Source organism: Eleutherodactylus coqui, chromosome 2 (assembly GCF_035609145.1).
Source record: "Eleutherodactylus coqui strain aEleCoq1 chromosome 2, aEleCoq1.hap1, whole genome shotgun sequence".
In the NCBI taxonomy this organism is placed as follows: Eukaryota; Metazoa; Chordata; class Amphibia; order Anura; family Eleutherodactylidae; genus Eleutherodactylus; species Eleutherodactylus coqui.
In genome coordinates, this window is record NC_089838.1 from 266182023 (window position 1) to 266207347 (window position 25325).

The 25325-nt window shown below is 43.0% G+C and overlaps 1 protein-coding gene across 2 annotated transcripts in view; it reads left to right on the top strand.

Annotated features, from left to right (window-relative positions):
• GLCE (glucuronic acid epimerase) overlaps window positions 1–18249 on the top strand; it is a 78056-nt gene extending 59807 nt beyond the window's left edge. The window contains exons 2-4 of one of the 2 annotated variants that reach the window (XM_066592952.1): window positions 3305–3876; window positions 7147–7389; window positions 10717–18249. In XM_066592952.1, the coding sequence (XP_066449049.1) occupies window positions 3318–3876; window positions 7147–7389; window positions 10717–11741 (1827 nt within the window). In that variant the 5' untranslated portion in view covers window positions 3305–3317 and the 3' untranslated portion in view covers window positions 11742–18249. The remainder of the gene's footprint in view (window positions 1–3304; window positions 3877–7146; window positions 7390–10716) is intronic. The other variant, XM_066592953.1, reaches the window with a different exon arrangement.
• Window positions 18250–25325: the final 7076 nt, after the last annotated feature.

Sequence of the window (25325 nt, forward strand, 5' to 3'; positions counted from 1 at the left end):
ACAATTGCGGTATCACCACGAGAAATCGCAGCAATGTCGCGCTGACTAGCTATGCTGTGTCGCCTGTGTGAAGAAGGCTTAAAATTTAGAATCCGTAAGAAGGTTACCCGGAGTTCTCTCATGTGTCCAAATTAATTAACGATGATCATTTGGAGAAAGAACAAGAGACATCAACTTTGGTGTGAAGTCATTGCTATGCTCTTTCTAAAGAGCCCAGCCCAGTTTATTTATAGTGCGAGCAGACAAAGTATATTTACCTATCATGGCGGACCACCTACCTGAACTTAACAAATCATGACCAAATTTGATGAATAATTGTGACTCCTTGCCCACCCCATCCTAGTAAAGGAATGCGGACACAAGGACCTAACAAACGATTCGGACATTTCCTACTACCAAGAATAGCTCAGGTCTCCGCAGCTTTAAAAATTTCAGACTTGGGTCGTCCTCAGATGAGCGTATGCGTATTTCCGTGCGCCTGAGTGTTGCATTTCTTTTGGAATGAACGATTCTTTCTTTCTTGCTTGTATTTTACTGTACTTTACTTTTTGTGGCTGCAAGGCATGTCCATTTGCGCACGACAAAGACGCTGATTAAGAATGGCTAATTAGTCTGCGTTGCCGATGTGTTCTTTTTCCTGCACAATTAGTATTTCACTCCCCTCCTAGCGTATTGTGCGCACATTTGCGCAACCCCATTGACTTCTATGGGAACTTTTGGGTGTGCAAATGCGCAGGAAAAGGGAGCATGCTGGGTTTTCTTTTCCGTGACTGAAATATGCAGGAAAAATACGTGCATGTGAATGAACCCAATAAAATCAATGGGTTCTATTCTGTGTGCATTGTGTGAAGGGCGCCTTAAAGTTAACCCATGAATGACAGGTGTAACAATCACCTTCATAGTTTCACAGTGATTTCCAGGCAAGGCATAGACTGCACATTAAGAAACATAAGTGGTCTTTGATCAAAACCTCGCCGCCGCGGTCTCTCCTCTCCCTGTTGGCCAATTGTTGAAAGACACCGATCACCTGTTTACACCAGACGATCATTAATCAACCAGCGACTATTTTTAAGTGATCTGAAATGAAGCGACTAGTAACGAACTCCTTGCACATCACCCATTTGCTGGCCATATTTACACGGAACCATCGCTTACATTCTCTCTATTGAGTGACTAGTCGCACAGTAGCGGTCCTGTGTAAAGTCACTCTTATTAACCATTTGTGCTGTCACCACTGCAGGGCTTCAGAAAGAATAGCTCTGTAGTACAGCACAGCAATTCTGAGACAACCCCCCTCCGGTAGAGTATATGCCCCTATACATTCCTATTTATATAGCGCCGGTAATCCAGGCTAAAGCTTCCCTTTCATGCAGCCTATAGCAGGATTATAGGTCTACTGCTAATGTGATTTGCATCTGAGCTCATCAAAGCAGTAATGGTATGCCGCGTATAGAGAGTGCAGAGGGAATGAAGGCGAGAGTGCGGCGTTGTATGTAGTTGTGGTATTCTTCGGGCATGTGATATGTGATGTATTTGCGCCCCGGGCTGTAAACCTCAGGAGCAGGGTTTATAGACAGTGTGCCGATTATGGATTGTCGCGTACGGAGTGTTTTTATGGCACCGAGCTCCATAAATGTGTATGTGTGTTCCGATCCAGATGGATGATGCTGTGGATTGTGCTGACAACCCTGCGAGAGGCTGATTTAATAGACACCGCTCTCACCGTCTTATCGCTGCTGTCCAGAAATCCTGCTGCTGACACGCAGCATTTAGTCAGCTGTTGCTGCTTCTATTGGCTTAACTTTATCACATCACGGATTTATCAACACAACCTTTAACTCGCAGCGCTCAGCGGGGAAGGTAGAATATTTCCGTCTATTAGGGGATATACATTTATATTCATGCATGTTATTGAAATGTAGAACTGTGCGCCGCTGAATGTATTTCCTATTTAAATAAGCTTTCTCTCAACTACAGATGATTATGTCAAGATTTTTGGTTTTTGTAGTTGTAATCGGCAACATATGCTCCACGTTGGGTTGCCTATACGCATAGGGGGATTCTTGTCGTCTGCCAAATGGCGCAGGATCGTGCAGGTTTTAGGGTTGGTTTTTATGTCTTGGCTGTATTATAAGCTCTTCAACCTTTGTTGGATGTTGATTATTAAAAGGCTCTGCTGGATTATATAGCTGACCATGTTCTCGCTTTACAAGAAAAATCTAGCTGCTTAGCTCGAGATCAGGAAAGACCAGATGTCCAGTTTTAGCAATTTGTAGTTTTATAGCAAGATCATCTATGTTATACGGTTTACATATTATGCAGGGTGCGCCACGAAAAAGTAAGCCGGCACCACACACTTATGTCTAAAAGAGAATCTGTCTCTGTTGCCCATAGCAACCAATCACAGCGCAGCTTTCATTTCTTATAGTGCTGAGGTAAAATGAAAGCTGCACTGTAATTGGTTGCTAGGGGCAACAGAGACAGATTCTTTTAGACCGCTTTCCTAAGGGTACCTTTACACTTGTGAGAAAATCGCACGTTTTTTTGGGCAATGCGAGAGTGAGTAAAAGTATAAAAACCAACGGTTTCCTTCACATTTGCAATGTGTTTACTCATGCGATGTTGCGAGTAAAAAAAAATTGCGGCATGCTCTATCTTTCTGCGTTTTTGTTCTTTTAGTCTCCCATGATTCCCTATGGAGCCTTATTTTTATCGCATCGCAAAGTACAAACTTGCGATTTTCATGCAATGCATTTCTAACATCAGAAATGTATTTATTTTTGGTGAGAAAAAGCAGCACCAGCTCTCGAAAATCTTGGATTTTCGAGCGGAGATATTGCGATCATCTGTGCGAAGGAGCCCTAAGAGTGTGGAGCCGGCCTACTTTTCCGTGGCCACTCTGCAGAATCGCAAGATCTGATCTGTAGCTCTTTTTACTATAGAGTGCCCATAAAAACTTCAGTAGCTATCGGCTAAACACTCGTTCGACTAACGTTGACTTCAATGGAAGCCATCTGCGCAACAATGGGCATGCTGCAATTTTTCCCTACATGAACGGAAACTGGTTTCCGCTCGTGTGCAGGAAGAATCGCTTTCCAAAGCATGCTGTGGGCAGTATTTGCTGCGGAATCCAGAGGCGCTCGCCCGCTCCAGATTCCGCAATGTAAATCCACCCATGTGCAGACCACCATACTCTTGTAACTTATTACCACAACAATTGTTGTAATTCTAGACATTAGTTCACACTTTTATATAGTTGACCTGAAAATAATCATTACACTATTTTGTTTTTTTTTCTTTGTAGGTATGGTCTGAACATGCGTTGCTTGGCAGCTCGAGTCAATTATAAGACTCTAATATTTATCTGCTCGCTCTTTACCCTGGTGACCGTCTTGCTGTGGAACAAATGCTCCTCCAATGACCATTCGTCTACCCTTCCATGGGGACCACAATTGGGCTTAAGGGTTGAAAGCCTTGAGAAGAGGGCCGCAGCCTCTGAGAGTAATGCTGCCAATGCCCAGCTCAGATCAGAGGAGGCTTCGCCACAGGAGCAACAGAAGGCACCACCTCTGGTGGGCAGTAAAGGATCGGGACTGAAGTATGAGGAGATAGACTGCTTGATCAATGAGGATCAAAATGTGCGCTGCAGGAGAGAAGGCAATGAAGTCTACATGCCCTTCTCCTGGCTGGAGAAGTACTTTGAGGTTTATGGGAAAATTGCTCAGTACGATGGCTTTGAACGATTTGAGTTTTCCCACAGCTACTCCAAAGTATATGCACAGAGAGGCCCATACTATCCCGATGGGGTATTTATGTCCTTTGAAGGTTACAATGTGGAAGTAAGGGATCGCGTGAAATGCATCAGTGGTGTAGAAGGTAAGTCATATTATTCTATGATTAAAGGGCCACTCTGGCGAAAACTAATTTTTCCATGCCTGCCCCCCTCACCTGATTGCCTGTCACACTTTGGAGGTCTCCTCCATGATTTGCAGCCACTTTCATGCAGTGCGGCCTTCTGTCTGATACTTATCAGGCACCATCTTGAGAGTGAGATTTTTTTTACTTTGTTTCACCTCAATCCTATGATGCATTAGCTGAGGCTGTACCATTTGCCTGCACAGTGGACAGTTTAATTATATTTCCCTTCTATATTCACCTCAATAAACTACACACCATAAATATACAATCAGAAGGATGAGCTGTGATCTCCTCTATTATACCTGTGTGGCAGTAACTGTGCTAGGAATACTTGTATCCCCCTGTATGCAGTTTCTGTGGTAGGTCCATGTAATGGCATCACACACACTGAGAAACTGACTAGAAAATGAATACATAACCCCAAGTAGATTCTGGTCAGAATTGAGATCACATGACCATCTGAGGAAAAAAAAGCTGGGAAATTCAGATTCAAGGTAACACTAGTTCACTTATATACACTGGAGTGATAGCTACAGCGGCCCTTTAACTAGAACTCAATGAATATCATATTTCCACAGATGATTTAGGTGTTTGTGTCTCAATGTTAAAGCATGCTTATATAAATAGTAATGGTAATACAGCAAACGTCCTTTTTGGGGGGGGGGGGGGGGGTTAATTTGCACATTGGGATATTTTAATAGATGGTCTACAAAAATTTGACATGTACTTGGGCTTTAACATGTATTTATAACCAAAATGCTGATCTTCACAACCACATCCGTAAGAAAGCAGGCATGTGAACACATGAAAGGTGCCAAACCGAACTTGGAGAGATCTCTCATTCACAGAAGCTGTACACATAATGTAGCTGATTGATACATTGCCTGTATATCTTCATCAGCCCATTGTCCCATGTCCCACTGATCGTACTGGAGCTAATTACAGCCATTAGTCATTACAGCTCACTTCTTCCGCCATCCTCTGCAGCATGCCCACAACACACTCTCCCATAGAAGTCAATAGGGCTCCTCCTGTCCGTTGTCTGAATGTCTTTTTATATATTGGTATCTGATTTAAGTAAAAAAAAATATAGGGGGCACATTCTCTGTAAAACCAAATTTAGATTGATCCCGAGACAGAATTTTGTCTTGAGGAGCAAAGGGTGTGATGGTGTATATTAAAAATGGTGTATATTGGCTGCATTCTGCTGTCCCTTTGATCCACCAGTTCGGGGTCCCATTTTCAGCTATTCAAGATGGCTAAAGCAATATTTAGACTACCTAATCCGCCAGAATGCATTGTGCTGTGCACTGATAGTTAACGATACCTGCTCTCTGATTGGCCAGAGCTGCACATGTGCTCAGCGCTTGCCAATCAGAGAGCAGTGTGCATTAAGTAGTTAGGAAATTGCTGCAGCCATCTTGGACATCCAAAAATGGAGCCCAGAACTGACGAATTGGAAGGGTGGAAGAACAACTGCAGCTGATATAACCACCTCTCCCTCTTGTCCCAGCACAGAATTTTGTCTGGAAATCGGAGGATTGCTTTAACCCCTTAGTGACCCAAGCTTTTTTGTTTTGTTTTCTTTGTCCATTTTTGTTTTTTTTCCTCCCGCCCCTTTAAAAAAAAAATCGTGACTCCTACTTTTATTTATCCATCGACGTAGCTGTATAAGGGCTTGTTTTTTATTACGATTACTACTATACCAAACTTAGGTTTTTTTTTGTTTTGTTTTTGCTGTACTAGTATTTTTTTTCAAAGATATTTAGTTTTTTTTCAATTATTTTCTGCCGCTATCTTCTGAGCGCAATAACTTTTTTAAATTTTTCCGTTGACATAGTTGTGCAAGGGCTCATTTTTTACGGGATTTCCTGTAGTTTGCGTTGCTACCATTTTGGAATACATACGACTTTTCGTTCGTTGTTTATTGCATTTTTAGGGGACCACAACTAGTGATGCTTTAATCGCTCCTGCAATTTGACAGGCAGTCTATCAAGCCACCCTACGAGGATGGCTTGATAGGCATTCTGCCATGACAGCCCTAGGGCCCCGGCTCCCATCACATCCACACGGCTCCCTGTGATCTCATCGCGGGGGGCCATACAGGACCCCCGAACAAGAATTGGCAGCGCCATTTAAAAGGTTAACAGCCCCAATGAGCTGCGCGTCTCATCAGAACGGTTACCTGCGGGTATCAGCTGTAATAAACAGCCGGCGCCTGCGGTGTATGGAGGGAGATAGCTGCGCGATCCCCCTCCATACATGTGCGGCAATGGCAGGACGTAAAAACATTATAGGGCGGTCACTAAGGGGTTAAGAAGTCGAAGTATTATGCAATGTGAGATAATTATGCTATTTTACGTAGAGAGATATATTATTTTTTCTAACTAGTTAAAGTGGCTATCGTAGCACAAGAGACAACAGCAGTCATAGCCGTATTGATTGTCACCCTCAAATCGGCTTGTTAATAGTTTTTTTTTTTTTTTTTTCTGTTACAGCAGAGACCCTTCAAAAGTATCAACCAGTATAGTTTGTCCACCACATATACATAGAAAAATGGCAATACGGTATTGCTAAGTAAATCTGTCAGTTACCTACTGGCTTGGTCTTCAGGTTCATTAATGTATGACCATATGTTTTTCAAGGTGGCTATACACTTTAGATAGTTGTCAGCTGAGTGGCTATACCTCCCGAGCCTTTCTTCCTTTCCCATACGATTGTATGCCGGGCTCAACTGTGCTCTCCATAAGGAATACATTACTGCCAGTGTACAGCGAGGATAGTTTGTGTCCCATGAGAACAAAGGATCAAACATGCCCCTGTTTCTTTATCCCAACATCCACGGTTGGAAATGTGATTACCCCCACCCCTTACCACCACCCTTCTACACGTTAGATGGTCAACCAGCTCTAGCGTATCAGTAGGTTGGATGAGGACCAGCTCCATATATGCGGGCCCCTGGTCTGTGAACTCGGAGCGAGCATAGAGCATGTTTACCAGGATCACCACGGGCCCTGCTATCTGGCCACCAATATTAACACATTTACAGCATTTACTCAACCTGCACTGACTAAACTCCTCAATTTACTGGCTGTCCATCCAACTACGGGTGATTGGCAGCCCTGTTAAACCCAGGTTCATTTTTGATGTTGATGCTTGTTTAGTGCTTTACTTTTATTTTCTCTTTCGCTCCATATTCTTTCTACTTGTGTTGTTGCATTTCCTCAGGTGTCCCATTATCTACCCAGTGGGGTCCACAGGGGTATTTTTACCCAATCCAGATTGCCCAGTATGGGCTCAGTCATTACAGCAAGAACTTGACCGAGAAACCTCCCCATATGGAGCTATACGAGAAGTCCGATGACAAAACGGAAGGGCTGCTGGGCACATGGACCATTCCTAAGGGAGCATCTGTGACTACAGTGTATGATAAGACGAGGAGTAGTCACGTCCGGTATTTTGTAGTACCAGGTGAGTCTGGGCAGTTAGCAAATGTTCCCATCAAATATTTTAAAGCTGGTCGTACACATTAGGATACTTTTACATGGGGCGACAGTCAGGCATCCAACAACCGTCCCAACGATTATCGCTCTTGTACTTTTACCCAGAAGGCATGACTGCACACCCAGTGGAGGCATGGCGCTCCAGAGATCTCCTCCAGCCGCTGGTCTCCATTCACAGTAAACGGGCAGTTATTCATTGGTGTACATTTCTTTTGTTTTGTTTTCTTTCTTTCACCCCCCCTCCCAGACTGTCAGCGCATGTAAAAGTACCCTTAAACAACGTTCTCTTAACCCGAGATGCAGCTGGCTGGTTGTTTTCAATTGTATAGATGAGTTGATGTGTAAGGCTAGGTTCACATCTGCTGTGGAGCCTCTGCTGCAGATTCGATCAAAGCTAGCTAAAAATATATCACAGCATGCGGTGTATTTTCCAGTAAAACGATAGAAACCTTGTCCCAACATGACAGACTACATGATGAGACCATGGGGTACCATTGGTGTCCATGTGGTAGATCCTGCTCACCATAATTTTTTGTTTTCTGCTGCTATGACAAACAGGAAACTGGGAATGCAAACACAGATGTAAACTTGGCCTAACACAGAAAGTTCTCATATGACATCATTAACCCTTTCCAATCCAGTACCAGCCCTCGTCCGACTTTAAGATTTCCCTAAATAGCTCCCACATTGGACGAAGGAAGATGCATGTTTCCAACAGTATGCAGGACAGCGCTCCGATGTCGGAGCCGGTTTTGCATATGTATGTAACAGTATACTGTTAGAAACGTGTTGGCCCTCATCAGACATCTGAGCTATGCAGGGAGATCTTAATGTCAGACAAGGGCCGACACTGGTTTAGAAAGTGTTAATTGTGTGGGCTGCAGGGAATTTGGATGGAGAAGGTTAAAGCTATCCTCTGGTTTGAGGAGAAAACTCTCTTCCGGAACTGGAGGGTGCACTTGATTTTTATTTTTTTAAATCTGTTCCAGTCCATTTTGGGTTGGCCAAGATGGTCACTGCCATCGTTTGACCACCCAATAACCTATAATGTATTGATTTGTGTTAGGCTACCAATGCAGTATACGAGGAATGATCAGCAATGGGCAATCGCAGAGCAGTACACAATCTAGTTAGAAAAGGGCGATGGTGATCCTAGCTGTGTGAAAGCGGGACCGGAAAAGATGCAGCGGAGTGATGGAGGACAAGATGAAGTGCAGGCAATATACCACCCCCACGACAGAGGGTTGCTTTAAAGGGATTGTACCAGAATTTTAAGTTATTCTCCATCCTGTGGTTAGGGCCTAACTTGTAATTCTGGTACAATCCCTTTAGTGATTTCACAGCATCATTTGATTAATTATACTAAATTTAAAAACTTCTTTGTCCTTGGCAATAAGGGGCGTCCCAGAAGAAAATGTCAATTCGGCCTTGAGCCTCAGGGCAGATACTTCACACGCCATATCTGTGTTGTCAGCATTGAGAATACATTGAAACCACAAATGGCAATTAATCGAGAAAGTGTCCGCAGTAAGTTTCTGCTCACCTGCGCTTCCTCTATACTGTGAGTTTCCTTCTCCTTGACTGGACGCAGATCGGGATAAAGGTCCCTCGTCAGTGATTGACGGACCAGTCTGTCAGCTGTGTGATGAGTTGTACCGTGCATTAATTACAGGAGGGTGGGAGGGAAGCCCGTCCTCAACTCCATCTCTTAAGAACTTTAGAAGGTGATGACAAAAGTGACTTCATTGTCTTCTGAAGTGATTGACTCGTTAATCCTAATGGGTATTGATTAGAGGAGCCACAGTACGTTAAAAGCTTGTTAAAGAGGCTGTAACGGAGTGTGCGATGGTGAAAACATTAATAGTCCTCAATGGATGAGGTTGGGAAGGAAGACTACCATATATTTATTCTTGCTTTAGGAGCATTTCTCATGTATAAAGTACATGGTGAAGTGTGGCTCATCACTCTGGTACTAAGTCTGCTCCGCACTTCTCTTGTGGTAGCTGGGTACGTTTCATTCACGCCTTTTCATCACATTGCAGTAAACTGGGAGTGCGGTTTTGTTTTTGTTTTTTTTGTTTTTTTTTCATGCAATGTGAAGAACAGACTGATTTCTCCAATTCTGAGCTGTCATCTGGGACTGAAGGTGATCAACTCTCATCGGACAGCACACGGACACCTGTCTATGTGCAAGTCTAATATACAGAAGGCCTGCACATTGACATGTATTTGCATGTCCCAATTCTCGTCTCTGTAATGGACAAGAATAGAACATGGGATGAGTCTGTTGGTCCACATGAAAAAAAAAATAGCAGCGTGCATAGCCCCGTAGGCTATAAAGGGTCTCTGTGCTGTCCTTGAATTAACATGGGCAGTATGCGGACCCAAATACCCTAGTGTGCCAGAAGCCATGGGGCATGTTCACATGGGGCGGATTTTCCATGTAAAACCTCCACATGGTCAACTTGCAGTATTTAGAGTAGCAGCAAAATGGATGAGATTTCAAAATCTCATCGACATGCTGAGGACAAAATCTGCACAAAACCCATGTGGAAATTGACATGCAGTGCGGAATTTAAATCCGCAACCTGTCAATTCTAGCATCAGATGACTGAAAAATCCACCTCTTCCAATAAGGGGGTGAGTTCGACACAAGTCTGATTCAAATTCTGCACCAAATGGGGCAGTTTTTAATGCAGATTTCCTGCTGCGGACATCCCAAAGCAAATCCGGTCAGTGTGAACGTGCACGAAGGTTGTTTTTACATGGGCAAGTATATCTGTCCGAGGAAAATTGGAACAATATCGCACTTGCAAACCTGTAAAAATAGGAAATACTGCGTTTTGGGGTTTTTTTGTGTTTTTTTTCTCCAATCTCACATTATCGTTGCAAGCCAAAAACTGCTCGTGTAAATTAACCCATTGAAGACCAATGGGTTATTTTCACGTTCGATTTCTGTGCATTTCAGAAATCGTGTGAAACTTGCCCATGTAAATACAGCCTTATGGTGCACAGTAGGTTTTTGCACTTCCATATGAATCAGCAGCTTCCAGTATAGGCAGTTATTGACATTTTTTTGGCTATAATTTTCCAGTATTGGAGCATATGTCTGTGTCCACCTTTAAATTAATCTAACCAAACCCTCTGTGAACCTGTATAAGGGATGGCTGAAGTACCAAAATTTTGTATATGTTCAACAATTATAAAAAATGAGATGTACTTGTAGAGTAACTTTTATTTCCCCCTCTTTTTGTCTTCTCCTCTTACATATTTTCTGTTTTTGCCTTTTCACCAGAAAATTCAGAGGGAGCATCGCTCATGCTGGGAAACACTAAGGATTTCATTCTTTCTCTTGACTTGAAGTTCTTGACTAATGGAAGTATCTCCGTGGTGCTGGAGACCACTGAGAAGAACCAACTCTTTACTATACACTACGTGACCAACACACAGCTCATTGCTTTTCATAACCATGATGTCTATTACGGCATTGGGTCCCGTACCACTTGGGGTACACTAACCCGTGATCTCCTAACTGACTTAAAAAAGGGAGTGGGACTGTCCAACACAAAAGCTGTACGTCAGACTAAGATCATGCCGAAGAAGGTTGTCCGCCTTGTGGCAAGGGGCAGTGGATTTTTGGATAATGTCACCATCTCCACAACTGCCCACACAGCTGCCTTCTTTGCTGCCAGTGATTGGCTTGTAAGGAATCAGGATGCTAAAGGTGGTTGGCCAATTATGGTGACCAGAAAGCTGGGGGAGGGATTCAAGGCTCTGGAACCAGGATGGTACTCTGCAATGGCCCAGGGGCAAGCAATATCTACACTGGTCCGTGCCTATCTGTTGACCAAGGAGCAGGTCTACTTAGACTCTGCGCTTAAAGCGACCGCTCCTTTCAAACTGCCCTCAGAAAAACATGGCGTAAAAGCAGTTTTTATGAACAAATATGACTGGTATGAAGAGTACCCTACTACGCCAAGCTCGTTTGTCCTAAACGGGTTCATTTATGCTTTGCTTGGTCTTTATGACCTAAAAGAAACTGCTGGGGAGAAGGCGGGAAAAGAAGCAAGGCTGCTATATGACCGAGGAATGGAGTCGCTCCGTGCCATGTTGCCTCTTTATGACACGGGCTCTGGAAGTATTTATGATTTAAGGCACTTCATGCTAGGCACTGCCCCAAACCTTGCCCGTTGGGACTACCACACTACCCACATTAATCAACTTCAGCTTCTTGCCAGTATGGACGGGTCTCCAATATTTAGAGACTTTGTTCGTCGTTGGAAGTCCTATTTAAAAGGAGGCAGGGCTAAACATAATTAGAAGGGTAGCCAAGAAACCAGCCAGAAACCAAAAGCTGTCAGGGTGTGACCAATGCCTGAGTCCAGCTTTTTCCCATATGCTTTGCTGACAATGGTCCACATCTTCTATTGAGTTAAAAAAAAAATTCCAATCGGTACAATGGGCAGGAAAATGCTGGGAGCCGCCCGCTGTACAGCCTTGCCATAATGTGTGTTAAACATACTAGTGTTTTCTTTTAATATTAGTTCGTCTTTGGGAACCAGATTTCGACATAGACTAATAAGTAAGGATTGGTTTTAAAGTACAATTTTCTTCCTAATTTTTTCTTCTGTGCCTTCTGTCCTTATGATGTCATAGAAACGGAGGGAACAATGCTTAAAAACCCCATTCTCTGTTAAAAGGGACTTGAAGTTTTTTGCTTTTTTTTTTGGCTGCTGGTGACTTGAACTCCCAGTGTAGATATATATATTTTGTGTTGACAATCATAACAGGTACCTAGTTATCTTTCAATGACATCACGGACTGAAACGCGCAGTGCTCATATACCTTCCCTTTTATAAACTCCTATGCCAACTAATATTAACAAAATACTAGAACTTCTGTCTAATGCACTTTAACTCGCCATACCGTCCCGAATTCTGCGCAGTATGAAGTTGATCCATCACTTAATCCAACTTTTTCTCAAGATTCCAAAGATTCTGCCCCAAAGTTCCGATTCCTCCCTGTCGCAGAGCTGAGCGTTTCTGTAAAATAAAGAATATTTACGTAGCATCCAGATATAAAATACATAGTTTTTATACCTACCAAAAAAAAAAAACACTAAATAATTTTATAAGTGGAATTCCTTTTATTTACTTATTGTTAAAGAGTTTTATAAAGTACTGCTTTCACCCTGGAATCCCTGCAGAACACTGTGACAATGCCTTTATCATACAGGTTACTACCGTACTGTGTCGTGCGTTTGCTCTCTTGTCCGTCATTTGGTCTGTGATCTCATACTGTGTGAGCTTACTGCACCATAGAACAATGAAAAATGTACATCCTCCTATGAAATGGGTCTTCTCCATACGAATACAGCTTGTTGTAGCCTCCAATACTGCATACAGCTAAAGGTTTAAGAGGTCATCAGATTTGGACAATGCCTTTTTTTTTGTTAGAAAAGTACCCCAAGATGATGAGCGGCAATTGTTCTGTGTAAACACGGCACCCATCAAGTGACAAGTTAGATTTCGTTCACTAGTCTATCATTTCAATTCGTCCAAAAATAGTCTCTGGTTGATTATTGGCTAATGTAAAAAAAAAAAAAAAGTAGTCGTTGACTTTCAAGAACCAGCCACCAACTTGGCAGGAAGGTGTGTGCTTGTTCAATGTGCGCCTCCCACCAAACACTGATTGACTTTACCCATTTGTATTTTTTTAACATTTTGCCATCCCAATTAACGCTTATTGCTTCTCAAAAAACACAGATGTGTGACTGATCCTCAAATGAACAGTTCATCTTTTTTTTTAAATAATACTCGCTGCTACTGTCTCCTGGCGCTTTTGGTCTAGTGAGAGTCCGCAGCAGCAAGTGTTCGTAGAAGGTCGCTCGCACGTATGTGTTCAATAGACCTGGTGACCAATAAGGGTGTGCTGGAAAGGGGTCGGAGTTTCAAATACTCACAATTTGTTCATACAATCTAGCTATTTCGAGTGATTGTTCAGACGATAGTTGCCCCCCACCCCCTATAAAAGCCACCCTTATTCAGAGCATTTACGCAATCGCATGAAAAACGTAGGCGCGCCGCCACACCATTCACTTCAGCGACTGAGAGTTTAAACGTTTCGGCAATCTTCAGTGCCGCCATTGAAGGGAATGGAGTTGTGTTGTGCCTGCACGACCCCTGCTCCATTCACTTGGGGACCGACTGGATCCTTGTTCTCGGGATTGGTAGGGGCCCAAGTGTCAGACCCCACCAATCATAAACTTACTCCTTATCCTGTGGATGGGGATAAGTTTTTATAACTTGCCACAACCCCTTTAATAAAATAGACCTGTCAGGAGAGAGTAAAGCGGTCCTCTCTAACGGTGCTAGAAGCACCGTGGGAGTCATTTATGACTCCTTCAGCAGTGCAAAGGCAATGCAGTAAGAAGATTCACGGTTCAGATGGAACATCTGAGATTAGTTAGGCTGTGTTCACATAGCCCATAGAAGCTCTGTTCCATGTCTCGGACAGTCCCAGCGGATATGATAGCAAGAAGAACTAGACATAGAACTATTCTTCCCCATGAAGTAAGGCAAGCCCACGGAGCCCATCATAAATTAGCTGAGCGTTGTGACTGTGAACACGGCCTGATCTATATTTTTTGGCTATAATGGTGCCTCTACAGTATAAAAAGTATCCAAATGGTACAAATATGTTTTCCAGAGTGCATAAGAATTGGCAGACACCAATGGAATATATATATAGAAATGCATTATCCAGGGACCATGCCCCCTCACAGAGCTCACACTATAGTACATATATATATTTTGTAATAGAAAGCTACAGAAGACTTTATACCAGATGGATTAAAAGTGCATGTTAGTCAGTGACACTACATAGACATCTCCCTGTTTTGCTGAAATATTCAAGGAGGCTTGTCTTTATTATAGAAAATGTTTTGGGATGTTGGTATATATATATTTTTATATTTTCTTTTTAATACATTAGAACCGTCTTTTTGTATATATAGTCTGCTAAATAATGCAACCAACCCTTTTTTTTTTTTTTTTCTTTTTTTTTTAAATTTAGATTAGTACTTTCTGTACTAACTTTAAGGTTCATGGCTCACGCATACGCACACAGTCAGTGCGCAATGAAGTGTACTGACTTGTGTGCCACTCATCGCCATGTACCATCTTGCCGTGTACGCTCATATAATGCACGCTAAGATAGGACATGCTGCAGTTTTTCTTTTGTGCATATTTCGCACAAGTCATGTGAGCTGCAACATGACTGCCTATGGCAATGTGGAGTACAAACATGCTTATGTGAGCCTGGCCTGTTTTTCTCTTAATGTTTCTACTGGGGCATTACATGTTCCTTTAGATGATTTAAAAGTCATTTAATGTAGCCCCATCCTTAAAGCAGACCTGTCTACTCTCCTGACTAGTCTGGTTTAATTTTTGTATTGCCCATAAAAGACCTTTTTTTTTTAATTAATTTTGCCCGGTATGAATACGCGGACAACTGGCAGTAAAAAGGTGCGTTCAGACTAGCAGAATATTTCCGCAAGACGCACTGAATGTGCAAAATTCTGCACCAAAATCTGCATGCCGACATGCGGGGATTGGAGTGGCATTCTTCAGCTGCAGTTTGAGCTTTGCTTTCCATGCATCTTGCAGAGATATTCTGTTCATCTATTGTCCTCAGGATAGTTCATCAATAAATACTGGACGAGGGTTTGCCACTCGGCATCCCCATCAAATAGCTGATTCCTGGCACCGCTGTCATTACGGACAGCAGAGGAAGTGGATCTCCACATTCGTACTGCAACCACGCAGGTTGGTAGCACAGGCATCCCTCCCATTGAATCCAGTGGGGGCTGTGCCTGCAGTACCGAACTGGGTCGCTGCAATGTTGTCAACGCTATCTGTTTCCAGCAGTGACCGCCAGACAGCAGCGCCAGGCATCAGCTTATCGACTGAGATCCCTCGCCACAAACCCACCATCTGTGGTTTCGGGAAAAAAAATGCCCAAAAGCCCTGAACGGCCGGTTTAAGCCCCTTTTTACATGGCCCGATCTTATCAAGCTATGTAAAAGACACCAATCAGTCAAATGAGCAAATGCTGTTTTTGTGACTTTCAGCAAACCTAAAAATGCCCGCTGATTGGCTGTACGTTTGTGAATAGGGAGACCTACAGCCGGCCATTGGAGGACAAAGAATCATAACTACAATTGTTCATCCCTACAAGCAGATTATCAGCCTGTGTAAAAGGAAATGACATGAGTGCGATCGATACGCTTGTCAATTTGTGCTGGTTACTTTTGGGCAAGAATTCGACCAGTGTAAAACACCCTTACAATTTCCATTGTTAATAGGGTGTCTCTAAACAGTCTGACACTGAGCGGACAATCTCGAGTTTGTGGGAACACTGCCCAATTGACAGCATCACTATGGCCCACTGATAATGCTTTTATGGGACCATAGATGGGAAAACCTGGTGCCTTGTTCCAGCCAACGGCCGGAAATAGCCGAGCTCTTCAGCCATCCACTGTTTCTGTACCGCTCATTGATGTGAATGGGACCTATAGAAATGGCATGCTACGCCATATTCATAGCTCCCATTCACGTCAATGAGAGCTATGAAAACGGCGTTGTGCTAAGCACTCAGCTATTTCCGCAGGCTCTGGCTGAGTGGCCGCTAACCATCGCAGCGTGTTTCCCACCTCACTCGAGATGGGAATACCTCTTTAACTATTTTTTCATAGAATTAGGGCAGTACTGAACTATATGTGACTACAGCCAATCCTGCCTTAGTAGGGGCTCATCCCATGAGCGTAAGGTTTATACGATGGTATGCTCAGTCTACATGGCTCCATACTACTATGCTTTCAAGGACCCTACTTAAAAAAATATATATAAGCTTGTATGGAATCTCGAGTCTCGGCTGACAGACCTTCGCCGTTGTTCCTTTTACACCTGTCAGATCAGTGATTTATTGCGTAGCCCCTTTTAAAGGATAGTTAGGCTCTATTCACACACAGTTTTCCCGTGCGAGCTTTGTCTGATTCTGAGATGGACAGAACTTGCATGGGAAAATAATCGATTTATTAGAATGGGTTAATTCACACATGCGATTTTTCTCTCACAAACAGTCCAAGTTTGAAAAATCACTGCATGTCCTATTTCTTTGTGATTCTTCAAGAATTGCCTATTTTATGAGAGTATATAAAAATGGATTGCAATGCTTTTAACGCAGATTACTATGGGCACAAAAATCGGGAAGTGCAGAGCAGTGAAAATGCACATGAAAAACGGATGCAGATCGCCTGTGAAAAATTGCATAGCAATCCTATGGAAAACTTTTTTTAAGTTTTGCACTGACCAAAATCACACCAACCGTGTGAATAATCAAACGGTGGATTTACTCGTGTGAGCGCAATATCGGTCCGACAAACTCTGAACAATATCACACTTGCAAATCTGTGATTTTAAGGCAAATGTGATGCAATTTGCAAGAAATTCTCATCGCTGCAGTTGAGATTCTCACACACATGAGAAATGCAAGTGAAAATCGCCTAATATTCCCTTTTTTTTTTTTTTTTGCACCCATAGGTAAGAATCGACGATTCATCAACTGAATTGCCCAAAAATTGTACATGATGGAACTTTTCTCTTGCAATTTAACAGAAATCATGCAGAAAAATCGCCCATGTAAAAAGATTATCCAGGGTCTAGAAAAATGTTTTCTAAGCTGCTTACAATGCTGTAAAAAAAAAAATCAATAAAATAAGCTGATCTCACCTCTCCTGATCCCTTGCCACCTGTTCCACCTCTCTCCAGTCCCCAGATGGCTGCGGTAGTAATGACACCTCCACAACGGATGGAATATGGGATCGCGTCAGCTAAACACCGTAGGCTGGTAATTGGCTGCGACGGTCACATGTTCCTCTGCCACTGAAGTCATGGTTGGCTTGCAGCAGTGAAGGTCAGCGGGGGATCAGGAGAGGAGAACATGGTTACTTTTTGTATGCTTTTTGCACAGCATTGTCAGCAGCTTTTCAATTTTATCTTTGCCCTCGTATGACCCTTCTACGTCACCAGGCCTGCAGAAAGGATATGGCAAGAGCCTGTTTGTAATTTGCTCTTGGACTACCGGCCACACCAATGTTACTAAGTATCCCTATTACTAAGTAGAAGTCCACCATTAGTACATACAAGACCGTTCATCTTACTAAAATTCTACGCATCCTGTTCGCTCTCCTGGAAGTAAGATACAAGTTTCCTGTAAAACTCAATAGTAATAACCTATTTTCTATATAACAGAGTAAAACCTTATAATGTGTGGATTTGGTGCAATATGAATGCTGGTTCCTCAAAGTCTGGATAGATGTCCTCGGAAGTTATTTTGCCCCCTGGATCTGGATTAGAAAGCGGAGTGACCCAGCGAGCAAAACCGGATTCTTCTTCTTCCCTTGAAAAAATATTGGGGGTTCAAAGGTTTTATGGTTTTTCTCCCTCTCTGACCTTGAACATGTGGGTTTATGCCATGTGTTTGTGAGTGTGTGTGCGCATATATAAAGCACGTGTACACACCTATATATGCAATACTTTGTTTACTGGATCCCTTGTGGTGAGGTGGTCCTTCCGAATGCTGTATAGACTTTGCATTTTAAGCACAATGTGCCCATGATAATTTTATACACAGATTTTTTTTTTTTTTTTTTGCAGAAAATAAAGAGGTATCTGTTGCTATGTTTATATAAAGAAAGACGGATCAGCATCATGCTTCAGTAAGCTGCTTTATAAGATTGTACAATAAAAAATTTTTATCTTCTGAATGACACGTATCTGGTTTTTATTTTTTATTTTTTTTTGCCTTCCTGTAGTCGAATACCAAGAGAGACTGAATGTTTCATATGTGTAAAGAATGTGAAGTTACTGCTTGGCGACAAGGGCAAATATATAGGACTGGCACTATGCCCTAAAGACATCTCCTGTTTCTCAGAAATGGCTGCTCTGAAATCAAAGTATTGATTTCTTCCTTGCTTTTCCAACAAGCGATTGGTCAAACCTGTCAAATGGGACCAGGCAGAAAGTTATAGCTTCTGCCGAGATGGATGACTACAATCTTAGATTGGATTGTGGTAGAAATTCCAATAAACTGGGGACACATAGTGACCATCGCCCTTGTGCATCAAATGGTTCGAACTACTATAAAATATCCAGGTTACCCAGAGCACCCAATCGGATCCCAGCGTTTCATTTTTCAGAGCAGGTTTGAGAATTAAAAATTGTGACGTGATTGGGTGCTAGAGACAACACAAGTACGCGGAAAGTTTTTCTTATATGAAGTCCAACATGCTATTTTCACAGGGATTAGAATCGCACAGTTAAAGGGGTATTCCAGGCATTTACTCACTATGACCGTTCTTCAGAATAAGCAATCAGTAGTCAGAGGAGATATGCTGCTTAGGATCCCTGCTGATTGTCTAGCCCAGGGGTCCCCAGCTCCAGCCCTCAGGGACCACCAACAGGTCATGTTTTCAGGATATCCTATGGTAAGAACACCTGCGGCAATGTCTGAGGCAACGACAATAATTATATCACCTGTGCAATACTGAGGAAATCCTGAAAACATGACCTATTGGCAGTCCCTGAGGACTGGAGTTGGGGAACACTGGTCTAGCCCACTGACAGTGCAGCTGGACCGGATATCTGAATTGGTGGTCAGAGCCGGAAGTGTGATAGACTGTTTCACTTCCGTTGAAATCAATAGGAGCAATGCCTTATGTTATACTTCAGCTCCTCATTGCAGTCAGAGCCAGAAGTGTAATAGAAGGCATCATTCCCATTGAAGCCATCTGAATGGGACTGAAGCCGTCTTACACTTCTGGGACTGAGCACCAATGTGGACATCCAGACCAATGGCACTGACAGTGGGCTGTAGCATCAGTTTATCAGCGGAGATCCAGAGCAGCTGATCGACGATTGATGACCTGAGGATAGGAAATCAATAGTAAATGCCTGTAATACCCCTTTGCAACTTTCACGCTTCTAAGTGGAAAAACATTGAGTGACTACATGTTCATCTATGTTCCCTATTGGTCCAATAGAATACAAGCGTTCAGTGGTCACTGAGTTTTCAAACAATCTGAGCCTATATGATAGTAGCTTTGCTAGTTATCAATTTGGCTATTTTATTTACCTAAAATTATGTATTTGTGCTTAAATCTCTATAAAGTGCTGGCCACTTCCTCCTAACTTTCTGTCCACTGCCTGGTGTCTGGTGTGTTACTGGAGATCGTACCATGGGAAAACAAGAAGTGGATAAGTAATGGCGCTCGGTGAGGGGAGGGGGGAGGAAAAGGGAGAGATGCACACAGAACATCCTGCAGGAGCTAATGGTAGGTTATCTGCTGCTATTCACATCTACACTGCTCAGTTGTGCTGTACATTGGCCCCTGTCTCCCGAATAGTGAAGGATATTCTGGCTTTTTGGTTAGCTGGATTGTTTTAGCATGCTGAAGATAGCAGGCTCTTTTAGCTTTTGAACAGCTCTCTGTAACACCACAGGCTTTTCTACCATCCTCCTATCTCTGCAATCTAATATGTAGTCTACAGAGATGAAAGGAGGAGAAGACAAAGAACGAACAACCCCTCCTCTCCACCTTTCATTTTATGCTACAGCTGAATAGCTGAGCCATACCATGAAGTGAAAGGTAAAGGAGCTGCCTGTCCGCTCTTCTGCCTTCCTCTTGACTCTACAGAATTAAGATTAGAGAGCACAGATTAGAGGACGGCAGAACTGCCTGAGCAAGTTAACATTCAACCCCCATTAAAAGAGGTTAAAAAAGCCGCTTCCAGCTCACTGACAGGATCCAGGTCGTTCGCGAACAAGCCAGGTCATCTTTCTGCTTTCGGTGAATGGGGCTCCATGCACTTGTACTATTCCCAGTTTTAATACAAACGTAATATAAATGCATTCCCGCATTATGGCTGCAGGTCTAATGATCTGAACTGATAACATTCGATCAGCCAGTTCAGGTCATTAGACCTCTGGTCAGGCCAAGAGGTATGAGCATAAAAGTGGCACACATTTGGCTGTGTTACAATTGAAAGAAAAGTAGGTAAACCCTTTTGGAACCATCTGGATTTTTCAATCGATTTACTAAAAACGTGGTCTAATTTGATATCTAATGCCCCATTTAGACGGAATGAGCTGTCAGGCAAATGATGCCTGACAGCGCCATCCCAGTGATGCTCGTTGCTGTGCTGTCAAAGGAGCCAGTATCGCTGGATCGCTCATAGCGCTGCTGGTATGGAGGTGGAGCGGTAGAATGATTTAGACACTGAAATATCTGTGTGGCTGCTCACCTGTAGTTTCCATGTCAGGGTAAAGAATACTAAGAGTGCACTGTGTAGTCATGTCTGGGTCTCCTATATATTAGAGGTACTAAGGGTGCACTGTATAGTCATGTCTGGGTCCCCTATATATTAGAAATACTAAGGATGCACTGCCATGTGTGGGTTCTCTATATATTAGGACAAGTACTATGGGTGCACTGTGTAGCCGTGTCTGGGTCCCCTATATATTAGAAGTACTAAGGATGCACTGCCATGTATGGGTCCCCTATATATTAGGACAAGTACTAAGGGTGCACTGTGTAGCAGTGTCTGGGTCCCTTATATATTAGGACAAGTACTAAGGGTGCACTGTGTAGCCGTGTCTGGGTCCCCTATATATTAGAAGTACTAAGGATGCACTGCCATGTGTGGGTCCCCTATATATTAGGACAAGTACTAAGGGTGCACTGTGTAGCAGTGTCTGGGTCCCTTATATATTAGGACAAGTACTAAGGGTGCACTGTGTAGCCATATCTAGGCACCCTATATATTAGAAGTACTAAGGATGCACTGCCATGTCTGGGTCCCTTATATATTAGGACAAGTACTAAGGGTGCACTGTGTAGCCATATCTGGGCACCCTATATATTAGAAGTACTAAGGATGCACTGCCATGTCTGGGTACCCTATATATTACGACAAGTACTAAGGGTGCACTGTGTAGCCGTGTCTGGGTCCCCTATATATTAGAAGTACTAAGGATGCACTGCCATGTCTGGGTCCCTTATATATTAGGACAAGTACTAAGGGTGCACTGTGTAGCCGTGTCTGGGTCCCCTATATATTAGAAGTACTAAGGATGCACTGCCATGTCTGGGTACCCTATATATTACGACAAGTACTAAGGGTGCACTGTGTAGCCATGTCTGGGCAGCCTATGTATTAGGAGAATAAAGTATTTTGACCTGCTGGCACTGAAGAAATGAGTATATGAGTTAGAGGCATAGTTTATGCAGGCAGCTCTCTCCATTCTCGTCTATAGGACTTACAAAATGCTAGCCCGTTACCCTGACATCCCTCATCTACAATGGAGAGAGACACATGCATTGTCTTCTCCTCTCTGAAAAGCTGATTGGGTGGGAAGGATACCCTTATTCTCCCAATAGGTAGGAGTTCTGGAAGTGGAACGTACTTCAATTATGGCATATTCTCTGGTTGTACGATACTATAATTGTCTTAGATGGGAATCCCCTTGCAGCCCTTGCAAGTGGTTCAGTATGACACAACTCAGACCAGGAAACATGCAGCCCCACTGTAGAGAACGCCTGAAGGCTTATTCAGACGGGCATCATTCACGGTCTGTTGGCTATCTTTATCCAATGGATTTCACACAAACCAATAACAGTCAGTTAGGCTATGCACACGCAAAAGATCACATCATGCACTTGTTTTTAATACGGAGAATAGCCCGTTAAATGTAAAGGCATATGTGAGATTCTGAAACCGCACAGATGGGCGTCCATGTGCTTTCCAATGTTTGTTGCCTTTGACTTTACGGACATTATGTGAACTGGCCCATGTAAATGAACCTTACATGTGGCTTTTCATAGTCATACATTTATATATGTGTACAAATGTGTCTGCAGACTTTGAACAAGTATGCAGGAGCCTCCAGCGCTGCAGTGTTCTATTATGTTACTAATCAACCGCCTCTCTCGTGCTGCCTGTCATTCAGTCTCCAACAAGATGCCTCATGTCAAGCAAAGCTGTCATTGAGATCATTGATCTGAGTGTCAACCGCTACTGGCACCTTGACAGCATTTATAAAATAAGCAGTGGTCTAAATTATGTATGTAGTGTTTTGACCAGAAGTGCCCTGCTGTCAGAATAATAGTCCCTGCGGACGCTTGCATTGAATTGTTCATATAGTACTACGTGACGGTAAAACAATGCAGGTTACCTTCAGTATTTCACATCCATATCGGCATACCTGCTGCAGGGCGCCAAACATAAAACTGTCCTTGGTCTGTGCAGTATTTCACTACCCTGAGCAGCCATTCTTACTGTTAAGTCATATATATATTTGTACTACAGAACTGTACTACGGTGCAATATACAATGTTGTGTTATAGGTATATAGATCCATGATATGGCATACAATAGAAACGTTTTGGGGCTCGTTCACACCTGCGTCGAACCCTCCCTTTTTGGAGCATAGAAACAGAATTCAATTAAAGTCAATGGGAGTAAAAATTGAGTTCACTAATTTGCCCTCTAGAAAGGTCCCCAATATAGCCAAAGCCAACCCCTCCCCGGAAAAAAAATCATTGGACTACAGCCACAGATCTGGGAATACTATGCTCCTCCCAACAATTGGTTAAAATAGTGTACAGCGGTGCAGGGGGTCAATTATAGCACATGGGTGTCTCTGAAAACAAAAGAAGGCCCACATAGATCACAAATTGCATCAAGGAAGACAGCAGATGTGCAGCTTGTTTTGAAAGCAATGCCAGAACTTTTCCAAAGGCAAATTCTACCAGGTGAAGACAACACTTAAACGTGGGCCAAAAATCACACAACGTAAGACAGCATGTCTACTGCTTGTTTTAAGGCCGCATCCACACGGGCGACTATCGCGCAATTTTGTCGCAATTCGACAGTGTTACAAATCACGTGTATGTGGAGCCCATACTTTCCTATGGGTTCTTCCACACGAGCGATATTTTGTAGCCTGCGACATTGTGAGACTACAAAATCGTGGCATGCTCTATACAGCCGCGATTTGCAATGTTGTGTAGCCCAGCTTTCCCTATGGAGCTTCCCTTGTGTTGCATCGCATGAAAACGCGTTTTTCATGTGTTGCAATGCAACTTTTACAGTAGCAAACTCTACTGTAAAAGCCCTAAACCAAACCCTAGCTATATCAAAGAAAAATAATAATACATCACCTAAGAGGTGCTGTGATCTCCAGAGCGCGTCTCCTCTTGACCTCCGGCACTTGTCTTTAGTCTTCTTCCAGCCCTGCCTGGATTGGAGGATCAAAATCCCCGCCTCCAGGAAGGGCTGGCTGTGATTGGCTGAGCCATGGGGCTCATGAAGCAATCCGTCTCCCACACATCCCAGATGGATAAAGAATCGTGTGGAGGACTATCCCCAGGGTCAAGCGAAGATGGTCCCAACAGATCACTAGGTGACAGATTTTTCCAGCTCACTTACAATTTTGTGCTACATCTATCAACTCAGTCTAACAAGTTGGCTAGGATAGCTGCTTCTTGGAATAGTTTGAGATCTGGTAACCCTGCACCTCTTATAGGTTTGTATTTAGTCAGAACCCTCCTACTAAGTTTAGGTCTACTAGTTCACCAAATGATCCTTAAATATCCAATAGGCACAAGACTAGTCTGAAACAAGTATCAGAACTGAGGTACTATATCCATTTTAATCACATTCATTTGACCGAACCTTGGGAGATGCCTATTGCTATACCTCTGAAGATCCTCCAGTGTCTTTTTTTTTTTTTTTTTTGCAGTGGCAGATAATTAAGAGGATACAACTGAACCGGGATCTGGACACCAAAGTACTTTAGGCTTTGATCCTGCCATCTAAATATGAAGTGATTCTGTAAAGAATTGACCAGCTCAGAGGGCAGAGAGATATTCAGAGCTTCAGTATTGGATAAATTTGCCTTGAAATTGCTAAGATATATAAACCTCTCAAACTCAGCCAAGACCAAAGGCAGAGAAATATGTGAGGAAGAAACATATAGCAATAAATAGTCAGTGTACAGCGCCAATTTGTGGTGTCAAATCTGAATACCAGTAATGTCTGGATCTTGTGTATGGCCACTGCCAACATGCTTCATAGTAAGTATATACAGCAAGGGAAACAAAGGGCAACCCTTGACTTGAACCATTTCTAATGTCAAATGGATCCAACAGCAGACAGCTCTCACTCTAGCCATAGGTGAAGAATAAAGGGCCATTATCGGATCAATACATCCGATACCTTAGAACCGCCAGTGTACTCTATCAAAGGCCTTTTAGGCATCAACCCACGTTAGACACAGGATTACCTTTCGCTTTGCGAAGAAGATAACAGAGATTGTAACTATAGTATTGTCCCTTGCCTGCCTGTACGGCTCAAAGACCACTTTATCTGTTTGTATCACCCCGACAAGCTCCAGACCGAGGCGCTTGGCAAGGAGTTTAGAATACACTTTCATATAGCAGTTAACACAATCGGTTTATAGTTACTATAGAGTGAGTCATCCTTATGAGTTTTGGGCAAAACCACCACGTGGACTTCTAAAGCTCGTTTAGGGAAAGGACAAGGTGGCCCCATTCTAGTATGTAGCAAGTGCACCAGAGCCTTGACACACTTGTTAGAATGCTCATTAAAAAAACCTCTATAGTGGGTTCGGTGCCTATGGTACAGCTGACTTATAGAGTCCTTAACCATTTCTTGTACTATAGTTATTTCTGACAGGAACCCGGATGCAGACAAACGCTTATGTGCCTTTTCCAAGTTGCAAAGTTTGGTGAGACATTTCTGTAACACCATTGTTTTTTTT